Source organism: Ictidomys tridecemlineatus, chromosome 2 (assembly GCF_052094955.1).
Source record: "Ictidomys tridecemlineatus isolate mIctTri1 chromosome 2, mIctTri1.hap1, whole genome shotgun sequence".
Taxonomy (NCBI): domain Eukaryota; kingdom Metazoa; phylum Chordata; class Mammalia; order Rodentia; family Sciuridae; genus Ictidomys; species Ictidomys tridecemlineatus.
This window is the reverse complement of record NC_135478.1, coordinates 205,899,314-205,915,238: the sequence shown is the minus strand read 5'-3', so window position 1 is coordinate 205,915,238 and position 15,925 is coordinate 205,899,314. Positions and strand designations below refer to the sequence as shown.

Here is a 15,925-nt window from a genome sequence, read left to right as displayed (position 1 = left end):
TTAATTCAGCTGTCAGGAAAGGCCTCTCAGTAAAGGCACTACATCTGAGAGTTGAATATGTACAGGAAGAAGCCACATCTGTGGGAACCAGACTAGAGTGTTCTAAGAGTTACAAAAAGACCCTTGAGACCAGAGCAGCATGACATAGGAGAGTATAGTAAAGGACAAGATTATAGAGGTCATCAGATCCTGCAGGGTTTTACAGACAGGGTAAGATTGAATTTTATTCCAATGCGATTAGAAGCCATTAGAGAGTTTTAAATAGGAGTTAGCATGATCTGATTTGTATTTTTAAGAGATTAGTATACTGATTTTGAGAATAATAAAGACTATAGGTGGACAAGAATTGAAGGAGATCAGTTAGGAAAATTGATTTGAAGTTTGATTTGCGACTTTGGGAAAGATATTTGATCTCTTCCAACAGGCGTAACTCAGCAGGGCTACTGAGAGCATGAAATGAGCAAACATATATAGAGCTCTTCGTATAAAGCCCATTTTTAATAAATATTCAATAAATTGTAACCTGAGAATTAGGATCAGATGGGGTTGACTTTCAATATTATGAGAACTGATTGGTGCAGCAACCACCACTTTCGCTATCTGCCTTTGTCCCTCTTCAGAGCCCCCACTGGATTAGAGAATCTCTCACAGTCTGATTTAGAAAATCTACCATATCCACACATACCATTTCCACCTGCACTCTTTCTTCAGCCCTTCTACAGGACTCTAAGAGTCTCATCTCTGATGCACCACCTCAAAGGTGCTGACCTTGGTTTGCAATGATTTAACTTAGAATCTGTCTTCTTCTTTCATAAACAGTCTAAGATTCCCATTCTAAGATTTCACACACCTCAATAAATAATGACATTATTAAAGACATTTTTGTTTACATTTTGCTCTAGATTTTTCCAGCTTTTATTCAAATAAAGAGTCAACACCATAGGAGAAAAGAAACACAAGATACATTATTACATGAAGTCATTGGCATAGGATTTCCCCAGACTGGTCCAGTGTTATCCAGGTTAGACCAAACTAGGAACCCTGGGAGCAGCACCATCTGGCTAAAAGCCTGCCAGACACCTCACAGCAGGTTTTTCCCCCACAGACACTGGGAGAAGCACCAAAGCTGGCCCAGCAAGAGTTTCCTGGAGATGAGGCAGAATCTGGGAAATGCAGGAGGCAGAGGACAATGTGCCTGTGACAAGGAACATCCTTCAGGACCTGTCACATCACACACTGGTGAGGGACCTGGTCCACAGACAAAGGACTCCTATGCCTGAGAGCCAGACCCACCATAAACTAACTAGATTCCTGCCCTGACTCTGGAGAGTCTGGAATATCCATTGGTAGATATACTCCTATCTAGACATTAGTCCCAGTTTTGGGACTCTGCCTTGTTCTGACCCCTCATTTCTATAATGATCCAGATCTTATGACATCAGATTGTCTTCTGCCATCTAGAACAGGAGCACAGGTACCTGAATTTGAACCCTGACCCTAAGACTCCTCAGTTCTCTAAGGCACAGGGGACCACTGCCAGAAGCTTCACCTGGAAAAGGAGATGACACTAGGACTTCCTGCGCAAGGTCACTATGAAGAGTAAAGCATTTGCCAGGAAATGCAGTAATGTCACATAAGCATTTGTTAAATAATGAGCAAAGAGTAAACAAACATGCAGAAAAACAAGTATTCAGGGAAGGAGAAGCATAAGTAGGATGAAAGGAGGAGGAATGATAAGAGGGACAGTGGTGATCATTTAAGTCAGATAGAAAAAAGCCCCCAGGATGTTTCCATATTGAATCTTTCCCATCAGACATAATAAAAAGGTCCTACTTTTCTCAATAAAGGAGATTTAAGCTTACTTAAAAGAAAGAAGGAGAGAGAGGAAAAAAAGAGATGTGGAGGAAGGAAAGGGGGTAGGGATTGAAGGAAGTAAGGAGGGGAGGGGAAGGAAGAGAGGAGCGTGAAGACAGGAGCTTGAAACCAAAAAAGCCTGTAAGAAGCAGTGTCAGTCTGAGCCTAAGGCCACGTTTGCTACTTTACTTCAGTTTCTAATCTGCAGAATAAATGTCAAAAATATATTGCTCTGGGGAATGGTGATAAAACACTCAGAACATAATAAGTAGTAGGGACTAACAAAACAACACTGATTAAAATATTTTTCTCTACTTAGGTAAGCAATTGTATTTTGTTTGACTCACCTTTCCAGAACCTTCTAGTTGTTTCTTATCTTTTAGTGCTTGTCCAGACAACATTTTCATCTCAACAACTCCTGCTATTGCAATGATGGGTACAATTGCTAAGAGTAGAAGTGTTAACTGCCAGCCATAGATTAAGGATATGATAATTCCTGTCCCAAGATTTGCTATATTCTGGGTAATTACAGAAAGCCTGGAGCCTATAGCCTAAAAAACAAATTAGAGACACATTTTTATATTAACTTTAAAATCCACACTTCTATATTCTTAAGAACTGTAACAATTCACTTTCATGAAAATATATTAATTATCTTCTCAGTTATAAAACAAAAATAAAATTTTACTTGTAACAACTTTACTGAGTTTCTAAAATGAGGATTATCCATGACTTCTGAATAAACTGAAAGTGGATGATCAAAACTCCAGACTGTGACAACATATTTCTCTCTTCTGAATTTTTAATGCCAAGAAAGTCTTAATCAATTAAACTATGATCTCTAAAGCAAGCTCTGAAAATTAGCAAGATAAACTCTGACATTTATATTAAACTGGATGGTAGAAATTTCCAAAATTAGGTTTAGTACTACTTATAATTTAAGACTATTATTTGTCATTAAGGACATTCAAAAATATTGAGGCCTATCTGAAATTCTTATTATGCTTAATTTAACCTAGATTTGATTTGGAAAAAAATATACACAGAGTTGAAAGCTATAGAATTTAATTTATACTAAGAAAGCATCAAAGTCTTCAGTTTGAATACCAGAGGGAGCTTGAAGCATGATTGCCAAGCCTCAAACCAGATGTCGGCCTACAAAGTCAACTCAGTCCTTGCTAGATGATTCAATCCTCCCATCTCCTCTACCCTGAAAATACTGTACCCTCAACTCATTGCAAACCTTTCTCTGGCTCTCTGATCTGCTTTCTCTGGAAAGGGCCCAATTCCATTCCTAAACATTTTTTTTCTGCCCAAGTGAGGCTGATCTTGGGAAAAAATTATAATGGAGTTATATCCAGTATGGCCACTAAGATCTCTGTGACTGAATAATCTTTCCCAACTCCAAAAATGAACAGGTACATTGATTAAAGCTTCTCTCCATACTAACTCCTGTGATAGACTCCTTCAAAACTCCCATCAATTCCACCAGATTCATCTAACAGCTATTTGATATAAACACTAGACTAGTACTCTGGCTGCTATATGAATGTGTAGAAGGAGACAGGAATAGAGGTACAGAGTCTATTACAATAATACAGGACAGGGGTGATAGTGTCTTAGATTAGTGTGGTCATATGAATGGTGGTGAAATGTAACAAATTCTGGATTTTTAAAAAAGGTTCAGCCTACAAAAATTGTTAGTTGGATTTGATGAGAGATCTGAGAGAAAGGGGATTTAAGAATGACTCTAACACTTTGGACCTGCACAACTGAAAAAAACAGAATTGGTTTTTAATGAAAGTGGGAAATTTGTTGGAGGAGTGGATTGAAGGAGAATTGAGAGCTCTGAGTAGGGCATGGCCAGTCCATGATCAGACATCAGACATCAGACAACCATGTGCACATGTCAGGGAGACAGGTGGATTTTCTATGTCTGGAACTTAGCAGAGAAATATTGGTGATTTTCCAGTACAGTGGTGGTTTTAAAAGCTATGAGACTGGATGAAAGAGCCTCTGCAGATAACAAACCCTGGGCACTGAGGTCAGGGCTATAAGGACAAAATAGCAATGAACAGTGGGAGACAGTGGCCAGTGGAAGAAAAAAGCAATGTCCTAGAAAGGAAACTGAGGTTCCTCCTTTAAGACAGGAACAACCTAGGCTCTCAAATACTAAACTCGTAAGATAAACTCGTAAGACGATGAAGCATTTCCTATTAAGACTTGTTCTTTCACTTACTTTAGTCTAGTTGCTCTGTCACCCTTACTACTTCAGGAATGTTTGAGGAATGCTTGGTGCTCAATGCCTCTGCCCTTGCTGACCTTCTGATTAGAGGTTCCCCTCCAAACACCTACAAGGATGGCATCTTTCCTTCCTTCAGGACTCTTGTCCATATCATCACTGAGTCTTTCCCTCCCTGACAACCAGCCAGCTCCTACCAGCCCATGCTGCTTCCATTTCCCCACTGTACTTTTTAACAGTGAACACTGGCATAAGGTAAGATCATTATCTGTTTCTGAAGGTTCAAAGTTATTTCAAGCAGTGCACACTTTGTTTGGTTAGGTTCTATATAACTGGATCCAAATCTTGATTTTTGTTGGTTTGTTTGCTTTCAACAAAGATATCTGTATTAAAATAGCATTTTTTAAGATCTGACTTGTAATTATACAACTCTCTCATTCCAAATATAATTTATTCTTCCAAAAATATCCATTAGATAGGATAATTGCTAGGATAGTACTGCCTTACAGGAAGAATAAAGGATAAAGACTATAACACCCAAGGTTGGGGGAGACACAACAGAGATCACATTTTTTTTTCAAATTCTACATTAGCTTATAGATTTTTGCCATAAAAATTTATAGAAGAAATGTTGTCACTTCTGCTAAAAATCAAAACATGATGGTTCAGCAGTTTGAAGTTATTCCTTCCACCTTGCTTTAATTTTTTCAAGTGCTTTTCATTTTATTCAACCTATTTTTAAAACATATTTTATTGCTCACTTTATGAACTGTAATGTCCCTAAACTTTCCAGTAGCAACTATACACATAATTTTTTCAGTAGCAACTACAATTTTCTGTTAATTGAGCACTAAAACAGACTGGTCCTGAATGATACAGTGAAAATACTTCTTTTCTAAATAACCATTCTTCTACATATATCTTGTTAAGAGTATGAATAGAACAGCAATAACAAAATATAGCTTACAAGTTATCTAGACACTAAACAGCATTTAATGTTTAAATAGTTAACATTTTTGTTCTAAAACATTTATTTGTGGATTTGTGTCTATTTAACATTTCCTTCACAATGATGATAATAATTAACATTAAAATAAGAAAATCAATTTTATGCTGAGGTTCAAATGACCACTTATGACAAAACCAAAAGGAGTCACATACCCCTTTCACTTGAGCAGCGTCATTGGCAAGCCTGGTTGTCAATGCTCCAGTGGTGTTTTTAGGGTCATCAAACCAGCTCACATCCTGTGGCACAGAAGAGATTTCATCATAATCACATCAAAGTCCTATTTTGTGAGACTCTTGGCTCCAAGAGGAAAGTGATAAGGTCAATTTTGTTGATCAATTATATCCCCTCTGACACTCAATAGACAAGAAAGGGATTTGTATACTAATACATAAACGGATCATTTCATTCATCAGAAAAAGTCTGAGTGCCTGCTTGGTCCCAATCACAATTTGAAGTATTGGACAAAACAATGAGCACTAACATCAAAATTGCTGCTCTCCTAAAGCCCAAGTTCTGGAGATAGAGGGTGCAAATACATTTCTGCCATCTCAGGAAGTAATATATGCTGTGAAGAAAAACGGAGGTGGGTAAGGACAAAGAAGTAAGGGAAGGTGCTATTTTAGAAACTGGTGTAGAAACAGAGAAGGCCTTTCTAAGGTGAGATTGGAGCATAGAACTAAGTGCAAGAAGGGATGAGCATATCCAAGAAGAAGGGACTGGCACATGCAAAGGATCTGAGGTGCAACTACACTTGACCTGTCCAAATACTAGCAACAAAGCTTTAAAGGGTGCTTGTAACCTAAGAAGTCACTTGTGAATCTGAAAAAGCTGCCTCTTCCTCTGGACAGAGTTCTGTCCTCATGTGGCTTCCTCCCATCTTCTCTTCCCACACATACACAGTGAGCACTGTGTGGGGAGCAGACTGAGTGCTGGTCAAGGGTTAAGGTGTAGGAGATGAGGCCTGAGAGTGGGGAGGGGACATCATGTATGGCCTTTTAGGCAACTATAAAATTCCATACTTCATCCAGAGAGGAATGGTCACTTTCAGCAGGTTTTAGGAAGAGAGATATAGTTTGACTTAGTTTTTAGAAAAATGGCTCTGGCTGTTGTGAGGTGAACCTACTGGATTGGGATACAGAGAGAGGCAATGAGACCAGGTAGGAAGCTACTGCAATAGTAAAAAAAAGAAAGAGGAGTCACCATGGTTTTTACCCTGATCAATTGGTAGAAGGGTGCCATCACTCATGGACGTGGGCAAAGAGTAGGTAAGGGGTAAGCCTATAAAGGTTGAGCTGGGGGCAGTGAGGAAGGAGGATGGCAAGTTCAAAGCCCATCTCAGGAACTTAGTGAGGCCCTGAGCAACTTAGTGAGACCCTTTCTCAAAATAAAAACATTTTAAAAATGAGCTGGGAAGTTGCTCAGTGGTTAAGCACCCCTGTGTTCAATCCCTGGTACTTAAAAAAAAAAAAAAAGAGTTCATGTCTAAAATATTAACATTGGAAACATTTATTAGACCTCCAAATAGAGAAGTTGAACATGCAGTTAGATAACTGTAGTTCAGGGTGAAATAAATAAACAGGGCTAAAACAAATCAACAAAACAAATCTAAATTAAAATGTGACATTCAGTATCAAATGGAATTTTCTTTGTAAACCACTTAAAAAATGAGTTTAAAGAACTTATGTCCACCATAAATAACTATGGTTACTGAAGTGGTGATCTGCATTAAAATAGTAATTATCATTTTTATCTAAAATGTTCAAGAAAAGATGGAGTGTTATAATTCATTACAGCAAATATCAATCTGCCTTTTAGTGTTCTTAAGTATTCAAGTTTCTCCCCAGGGTAATGTAACTTCCTTAAAGACAGGAACCATTCAAATTGAATGACTTAGAATACTTGGTATGATGTCTTATAAGCACAAGGCTTTAATGGGTTTGTTCTTCTTAATTCATGGAGAAGGCATTATACAAACCCTCAGCTCAGCTCTCAAAGTTATTATGGACCTGGGACTTGGCCTGGAGGCTGATGGGGTAATGAGACATTTGGCCCTGGACCAAGACCAGCCTAAGTGAAATCTATGTTATAACTATGGTTTTACTAGAGGGTCCAAAGATAGAGTTCCCCACCATATAGTGCTCTCTAATTAATCGGACTCAGTCCTGGATCTGTCCATCAGTAGCTAGAAACTTTCAAAAATATGTCTTTTTAGGTGGTGATAGGAAGAGTGGGAAAGGACTACAAAATCAAAGACAGGTGGAAACCTGTGTGTCCTCTAGAAATCCTAGCACAGCCTACAGATGCTTCTCAACCAGGGTTTCAAGTAGCCCTGGCGTGTCTGGAGCAGGTTTCTAGAGCATCATTTTATTCAATGGCAAGTGATTAATGATTTTAAAAAGGAATGTTTTAAGGTACATATAAAAATTTCCTGATTATTAAATAAACTTATTCCTTTCAACCAGGCTGCTATAGGTTACATTCCTAAAATCCTTTATTTCCCTTTCTAAGGAACACATTCAGAGTGTCTGTTGCAAGGGTCTTGAAGGTACGAGAAAAGAAAGGCAGTCCATTGAGTCCTTACTAGATGGCAATGCTGCAGTTTGAAGTGCTGTATCAGTCTAGCCACAGCAAAGGAACTGGCAGTAAGGAATGGGCCATGTGGATGAGTTTGGATTTGTTGAAAGGATGGGGAAAAAGGGCAGGAAAAAAACCTGACAGAGTATCCTAGGTTTCCCAAGAGAAAGAAGGAAAGAAAGGGAGGAAAGGAATGGGGGCATTGAAGGTCACTTCCACTGACACTGCCTACAACTACTCAGACAAAAAGCTGGAGGTGAAAATACTCAGGAAACGACATCTGTCTCAACTGCAGTTCCTTGTACCCACCTATATACATCCAACAGACACTAGGGCCTCTAATTGACCTAGGGGATGGTTTAAAGACACCTCTGAGAGGAGACTGAAGGATGACCTACACAAGAGCATTCTGAGCAGCCTGGCTGAGCTCCCATTCCTGAGTTCCCAAGTACAAAAGAGGAGTCCCACATGCCAGCTCACCCCTTAACAACATACCTGTCTCAGCATGGACCTGAAAACCATGTATCGGAGTCTCTTGGTGAGGATCTCTCCAGCTTTGCCAAATGTGAAGCCCTATGAAGAATAAGAACATGCCACTCATTTATATAAGTGATTGTTATTTACTAAGGCCTCACCCAGGCCTGCACACTTGGGCACACAAACTCTCATAATCGCCAAGAGGCAACATTACCCCTGTGCTACATACAGATAGAATACTGAGGTTTAGATAGTTAAAGTATTTATTTTCCCAGGTGCTTGTGGCACATGCTTATAATCCCAGTGGCTCAGGAGTCTGAGGCAGGAGGATTGTGAGTTCAAAGCCAGCCTCAGCAACTTAGCAAGGCTCTAAGAAACTAAGTGAAACCCTGTTGCTAAATCAAATATGAGGATCAAATATGAGGATGTGGCTCAGTGGTTAAGTGCCCCTGGTTTAATCCCCAATATACTACTACTACTACTACTACTACTACTAATAATAATAATAAATTTCTCATTTTGCTAAGGACTCAAAATTGGGTACTTGTGCAACTGGTACTCAAACCTAGCATAGCCAAGAACAGTGGCACACACCTGTAATCCCAGCAGCTCGGGACGCTGAGACAGAAGGATCGCGAGTTCAAAGCCAGCCTTAGCAACAGTGAGGCACTAAGCAATTCAGTGAGACTCTATCTCTAAATTTAAAAAATACAAAATAGGAGGATGGGGATGTGGTTCAGTGGTCAAATGCCCCTGAGTTCAATCCCTGGTACCAAAAAACAAAACAAAACAAAATAAAAAGAACCAACCTATGTCTAACACCAAAACCCATACTGCCTTAGCATACTAAACTTGTAGAGCACTTGACGCCTTTAAAAATTTCATTTCTGCCAAATGATTCACAAGTTGTAAAATCTGACTCTAGGGTCTGAGGCTGTAGCTCAGTGGCAGAGCACTTTGCTTAGCATGTGTGAAGCATTGGGTTCAATCCTTAACACTAATAAAAATAAACAAATAGAGGCATTCTGTTGACCTATAACTACAAATTCTTTTTTAAATATGACTCTACAAATATTTCCTACAGTTTTTATTTGAGGATTGACATTCTTTTTTAATATTTATTTTTTAGTTGTAGTTGGACACAATACCTTTATTTGTTTTTACGTGGTGCTGAGGATCAAACCCAGGGCCTTGCGCTTGCTAGGCAAGTATGCTACTACTGAGCCACAATGCCAGCCCCTTGAGGATTGACATTCTTTCATAGTTAAAGAGTCCTTTTTCCTTTAGAAAAAGTTGATTGATAAATTCTTCAAAACAGTGTAGCTTGTTTAGGAAGTTCTTATTTGTTGTTGACTTTTAGAATACTGGAAGACATTTCTTTGGGTATTTAAATTCACTGGCAATACTTATATTCAAACATATCTAGAGTCTCACCAAAGCCCACTTTTGAGTTCTCACCTTTCATTTCCAATCATGATATTAGATCAAACACTGTATTCCTCTAATTATGCCAATATTGGCAGCTGAGGGAGGAGTCAGAAGGGAGGGGAAGGAAATCCAGAGAGCCACAGGATGAAAACCAATATAGCTGTTAGTAGCCAAGTTAACAGAGGAGCAATGCTACTAAAAGGAAAATTACACAGATGGCCATAAATTCCCTCAAAATGAATAAAGTAAAAGTGTAGACACTTACCTGAAGGAAAAATGTTACAAAAGAAACGATTCCTACGATTAGAAACAACAGCGAAAACATGTTACTGTTCTGTCGTTGTATTTCAGGATCATTATTTTTTGTAAATACCTATGAGAAGATATTTAAAGGACTATTAGTTTAATCACTGAAAAAATCATGCCAGGTCTGCCCCACTCCCCATCTGGCATTATTCTGGGGGTCAGGAGAGCCTTTCCATTCTGGGAATCAGGGTTGCCTCTTTTATCTAATATTGACCTTCTTCCCTCCTTAATAACCAAGAAGAGGTCTGTCACTCATCAATTGATCCAACATTTTGTCTGCTCAGGTTTCCTCTTGGAGTAATAAATGCCATTGGGCTATGTAAAGTAGCAATGCAAATACTCTTTCTTCCTTGGTGAGGAACTATATCGTATGGCAATTTGTTGTTTTGCTATGTGAACATTTTGAACTATTCTGAGGTATCTGGAAGGAAACTGTTGATGTGCTTTTGGTGCACCAGAGAGAGATGCTCATGAATTTGGCCTTTCAGAAAGGAAGGAGGCTGCTGTTAGCATTCTTTGTCATATGGCCAGTTAGATAGTCACTTGAGAGCTGCAGTCAGGTGACTGAGAACCATACATGGAAACTTTTACAGAAATGGTTAGAAGGGCAAATAGAACATCTTGGGCTCAAAGAAAACAGAATATCAACCACAGGGAAAGAAAACACACCTCTCCCTTCACAAGGTCAAAATCATTCTGTGAGAGTCACATTCCTAACCCAGCCCAGATAACTTTATCCTTTGTGAAAAAGGAGGGGATAGAAGAGATTAAATCATTTTTTCTTGCCTAGTCATTTCAATAGAAATAAACAACTGTCAATCACTGAATTCTGACTTTGTGCCAGACAATACTCTAGCAAATCCATGTGTACTGTTCCTCTTGTCCCACAAACATCTCTTCAAGTTGCTTTATCATCACCATCATTTTATAGAGAGGGAAACTAAAGCACAGAGAGATTGCAATTAACCTGCTCAAGATAACACAGCCAGCCAGCCAGGGATGACCCAAGCGTATAGACCAAGCAATCAGACTCAAAGCCCACTGTTTACAAGACAGATGACTGATTGCCTGCCCCAATGCCTAGGAGCTATGTGTCAGCTCTGTATCATTGACCTTCAGGCTTACTGTTATAACAGGCATGAGAAAAACATTAAATTCATAAAGTGAATTTTTGTTAACAAAAGCTGAACCCACTCCTAAGTCAACCACTTCTATTTCTTTTTTTCTGATGACACCACTGTCTATCACTCTGCCTACAAGACATATATTAGAACAGGGTCAGCAAACTACAGGCCACAGGGCAGATATTTATATAAAGTTTTAGTGGAATACAGCATGTTCATTTGTTTCCATATTTGTGCCACAAGTAAAGAGTTGACTATCAGCAACAGAATCCATAGGACCTGCAAAGCCTAAAACATTTACTCTTGTATCCTTTATAGAAAAGCTTGCTGGCCTCTGTCCTAAAATACATGCTCCATGAAACCAGAAATTTTGTTTTCTTGTTGGCAATTTTACAGCACATAGAAAAATAGCTGGCACAAAGCAAACACTGAAAAAATATTTCTTGAATGAGTACTTAATACATGAATATCAACCTGAAAAAAAGCTAGTCATGCATGGATAGACGTGAATGGTTATGTACTTTTTATTTTAAAATCAAAAGTTAGTGTTGGCTTATGCTACTTGTCGTGCTCAATTTCTTTCTCCACAATGTATTCAGCAGTATGGCAAGGGTATCCCTAGCTTGATGATTGAAAATCTGTCACTAAATAGAGAGCATGCCTGCTTCATTTGTAACGTTATTATTGAAAATATCACTGTTAAATCAGGTGAAACCATTATACATCAACCTCAATATTTAGGAAGCTATTTCTTTTTCAGTTTTAGCAACAGAGATGAAAATTACACCTTCCAGAGACTGTATGCTAGGCCTGGTCATGTCCTGGCAAGTGTGCAGGTTAAGTAACAGCTTATTCTTGAGTCAGTTGAAAAATACATGAGGAATCCCCTTTGTACACTGGTGAGATGACAGTTCTAGAATTTTGCTTAGACCCCAATGTTGATGGTACAAAAGAGTCATGTTACTGGTTTCACTATCTCAGGGATCTAGTCCCCTGAGATGGAAATTGACAGGGTCCTAGATATGAATTTACAAACTCAACTTTCCTCTCACATACCATATTCTATTTTTATATCTTTGAGCTGGTTAGTGTCATGTGAAGAGATGTGTTCTCGATGGCTTATGTAAGTTTATACAAACACACATGCTCCATTCATTCTTCATTTAGGACTCGCAAGTAAATATAAAACCAAAATGGATGTAAACATTTACCCCTATAATCCTTGATAATATTATTGAAAATGCTGGCTGCAGGCCTCCATTTATAATAGAACAAAATACACCAACCACAAAATAAGGCCATTCAGTTAAATTCAGCTTTAGAATCCTCCAAAAGGAAACTAGAGGTACATTTTCATCCTAGAAAACACAAAATAGCACAAAAATCTAGTTTAAAAAAATTGATAATTGATTATTCCATATGCACAAAACTTCTAAAATGAATACATTATTTTTCCTTATCAGTTACTGGCTATTTAGCTTCTAGAAAGTGCTGACAGATTCTGTTACTGTATCCCTTTGTTTTTTAAGAAATGAATGATGTTTGCACAAACATTTAACTCTTGACCTGGCATTCAGAAAATAACAATAATATTTACACCTAAGAATAAACAGAAATGAAATTTTAATATTTAAAGATCTACTATAGTCTTTATATTATAAATTCTAATTCTAGAAATCTTTCTATAAGTTCTTAATTTTAAATTCTAAACTGATTTTAAAATGATGACATTTTGGTTCGTGGAACACCCTGGAGAATATCACAAAATGCTTGAAAATCATTTCTTGTTCCCATTCCTACCTCAGCCCCAGCCCACCCAACTAGGAGTGTTATGGTTTGGCTCTGAAATTCCCCCAAAAGCTCATGTGTTAAAGGCTAGATGCCTGATCATGCAGCAGTGTTCAGAGGTACATTCCTGGGTGATTAGATTATGAGAGTTCTGACCTCATCAAGGGATGAAACCATTGATGGATTAATCATCTGATGGCATTATTGAGAGGTAGTGGAAACTATAGGAGGGGGGGCCTAGTTGGAGAAAATAGGTCAACAGGGGTATGCCTTAGAAGGCTACATAGTGTCCCCAAACCCCCATGAGGTTAAAGAGCTTTCCTCTGCCCAACCCTTCTGAGATGTTTCTGCATCACTACAAGACAAAAAACAAGGGAGCCAGCAGGCCAGGGACTGAAACCTCTTTTTTGTCTTGGCCTTGTGCTCCATGGATACTCCTGAGAGTTGATTTTCTTCTTATTATACTGGATCCTGAGTCTTTTGAAGGCATATGGAAGACATCAATGTCAATTTTGGATTCACCAACTTCATTTTCTAATTCAATTTCATTTCCTCCTGTCTAAAATTAATAAGAAATATGCATACACTGGTTAGGATTAGTTAACCAATGAACATCAGATACCAAGAAAAATGGTAATTTGCTTCAAGTAGTTACAGGAATGAATGAAGTTAAACTGCTGTTCCTTTCTGTGTAATATATGGAAAAATAAAAACTACTAAATAAGGATTTCTAGTGAATATGAGGAAATGTGAAATCCTTTCCATGCATCTTATCTGGTCATCTCCTTTATGTGGAAATTTAGATCAATCAAGTTTGCTTTGGACCAATCAACAGAAAAATGGTATGAGAAATAATATAAGCCACATTTTTCATTTAAAACTTTCCAGTAGCTATATTTTAAAAATGTGAAAAGAAAGAGATAAAATCAATTTGAATTATTTATTTTTTTAACCTAATAACATTCAAGATATTCATATCTGATATTATCATTTCAATACACAATCAATATAAAACATTTGAAATATTTTGCAATTCTTTTTTTGTTTTTATTTTGTTTTGTTTTTATACTAAGCCTTCAGAATCTAATGTGTGTTGTCTACGTACAACATTTCAATTCAGGTTAATCAATATTTAAATGTTCAATGATCATATGTGGCTAGTGGTTATTATTAGTGAATAGTATACCTTTAAATCACTTTAAGCTTTTCTGTATTTATTCTTTAGTTCCTCTCTTTTTAAGAAAAAAAAAAACATTTTAAACACTGGCTTGATCCTAAATCCCCCAGTATTTTTTCTTACTTTTCAAGAGAATCAAATCAAATAACATTTATTTATAGCTTTACTCATAGCAACATTAGTTTATCATTGACATAATTTAAGGAAGTTTTAGTGTCAAATCATACCTGCATTGTGACAAGTTTGAAGTAAACACCTTTCTCTTTCATGAGTTCATCATGATTTCCTTTCTCCACTATGACTCCATCATCAAAACCGGCGATGACATCAGCATTACGAACTGTGGACAAACGGTGAGCTACCACAATGGTGGTCCGGCCTTCTCTGGCCTAAAGAGGGAGAAATTTGGTTTTGAATACATTCATACTTACATGTTAAAAAAATTATTCTTTCCAATTATATTCACCAAACACCAGTGCTTTGTATGTTATAAAACCATCAAAGCTATAGACCAACATCCCTAACTTCAGTAAACATATAGTCAATTGATAATGGTTTAACATGATATTTTATTATAATAAATACAAATACAAGTAAAGGCCAAGATTAAGAAGAATTAAAAACAGGATGTTACGTTCATAAATAAGTTGGTTTGAACCAGGGCTCACAGACCTTATCCAGAGCCACCTGAACCACTGCTTCACTTTCTGTGTCCAAGGCTGACGTGGCCTCATCCAACAGGAGGATCTTAGGGTTGCGGACAAGGGCACGGGCAATGGCAATTCTCTGTTTCTGGCCCCCACTCAGCTGAGCACCCCTTTCTCCAACCAGGGTGTCAAATTTCTACAACAGGAAAAATACAGAAGGAGTTAGCAAAAGAACAAGGTGTTCATGTATTAAATCATTGTAAATCAGGGAGTAATCCCATGAAACCAAGCCTCATCATAGGCAATACAGTCTAGTTCATTAGAACTTAGCAATAACCAACCCTAGTTTTAAAAGATATATCTACTACTAGTTAATACTGCTAGAGATTAACGATTCAAAATAATTTCAATTTCCCTTGTAAGGAGGTTTTCCCAATATTCAGTAGATTCCTAACTTCCTATGGACTGTTTGGCCACTGTCTATTCTTCACACCTTTGGAACCATGAAGGTCAGGCTAACTCACATGAGGCAGTTTCATGATAAAGTCATAAGCATTGGCTTCCTTGACGGCTTTCTTAATCTCATCCATGGTGACATCTTCACGACCATAGCGAATGTTTTCCGCTATTGTGGTGGCAAACAACACAGGTTCCTGGCTCACCACACCAATGATTTCCCGAAGGTATCTTACATTTATTGTCCTAATGTCCTGCCCATCAATACTGATCTGAAATAAGAAATAAGTGTGATTCTCAAATACTTGTAGTTGAAATCACATCATCAGAGTGATCTGTAATGGAAATAGCATCTAGCTCACCACTCCCTCAGTGGGGTCATAGAGCCTCTGCAGCAGCTGGACCGTTGTGCTTTTGCCACAGCCACTGTTCCCAACAAGGGCTACTGTCTGCCCACTCTCCACCTTCAGGTTGAGGCCCTTCAAGATCTACCAAGAGTGAAAAATAAACTTAAAGGCAATTTTGCGTGTACAGTTATAGAGTCTATGAACTATCAGTCAATTCAATACTAGGTTTAAAAATATACATGAATTTTTCTTTTTCTGTATTTTCTTAAGGAAATTAACAAGCTCTTCATCCAATAGGTTGTTCAATCATTGATTTGTCATTTATCACCATACCTTAACTTCTTTTCGAGATGGATAACTGAAGTGAACATTTTTGAATTCCAAATTTCCCTTAATATTGTCTGGTTTGTGCCCACTCATCGAGAAGCTGTCAATGCTTGGTTTCTAAACAGAATAAAATTTTAGATTAGAAGGTTACAGTAACTGCTTGTTAGTG

The 15,925-nt window shown here is 37.9% G+C and overlaps 1 protein-coding gene across 3 annotated transcripts in view; it reads right to left on the bottom strand.

The window, feature by feature from the left end:
- The window catches only part of Abcb1 (ATP binding cassette subfamily B member 1), an 82,257-nt gene that overhangs the window by 18,603 nt on the left and 47,729 nt on the right, over positions 1 to 15,925 (bottom strand). Inside the window, exons 11-21 of one of the 3 annotated variants that reach the window (XM_013365053.4) lie at positions 15,763 to 15,873; positions 15,445 to 15,570; positions 15,151 to 15,354; positions 14,652 to 14,822; positions 14,207 to 14,368; positions 13,203 to 13,361; positions 12,226 to 12,372; positions 9,850 to 9,957; positions 8,175 to 8,252; positions 5,258 to 5,341; positions 2,202 to 2,405 (exon numbers count right to left, since the gene is read on the bottom strand). In XM_013365053.4, coding sequence (XP_013220507.2) covers positions 2,202 to 2,405; positions 5,258 to 5,341; positions 8,175 to 8,252; positions 9,850 to 9,957; positions 12,226 to 12,372; positions 13,203 to 13,361; positions 14,207 to 14,368; positions 14,652 to 14,822; positions 15,151 to 15,354; positions 15,445 to 15,570; positions 15,763 to 15,873 — 1,554 coding nt within the window. Of the gene's footprint in view, positions 1 to 2,201; positions 2,406 to 5,257; positions 5,342 to 8,174; positions 8,253 to 8,750; positions 8,852 to 9,849; positions 9,958 to 12,225; positions 12,373 to 13,202; positions 13,362 to 14,206; positions 14,369 to 14,651; positions 14,823 to 15,150; positions 15,355 to 15,444; positions 15,571 to 15,762; positions 15,874 to 15,925 lie in introns of those variants that run through there. The other 2 variants (XR_013435321.1, XM_040291458.2) reach the window with 2 other exon arrangements.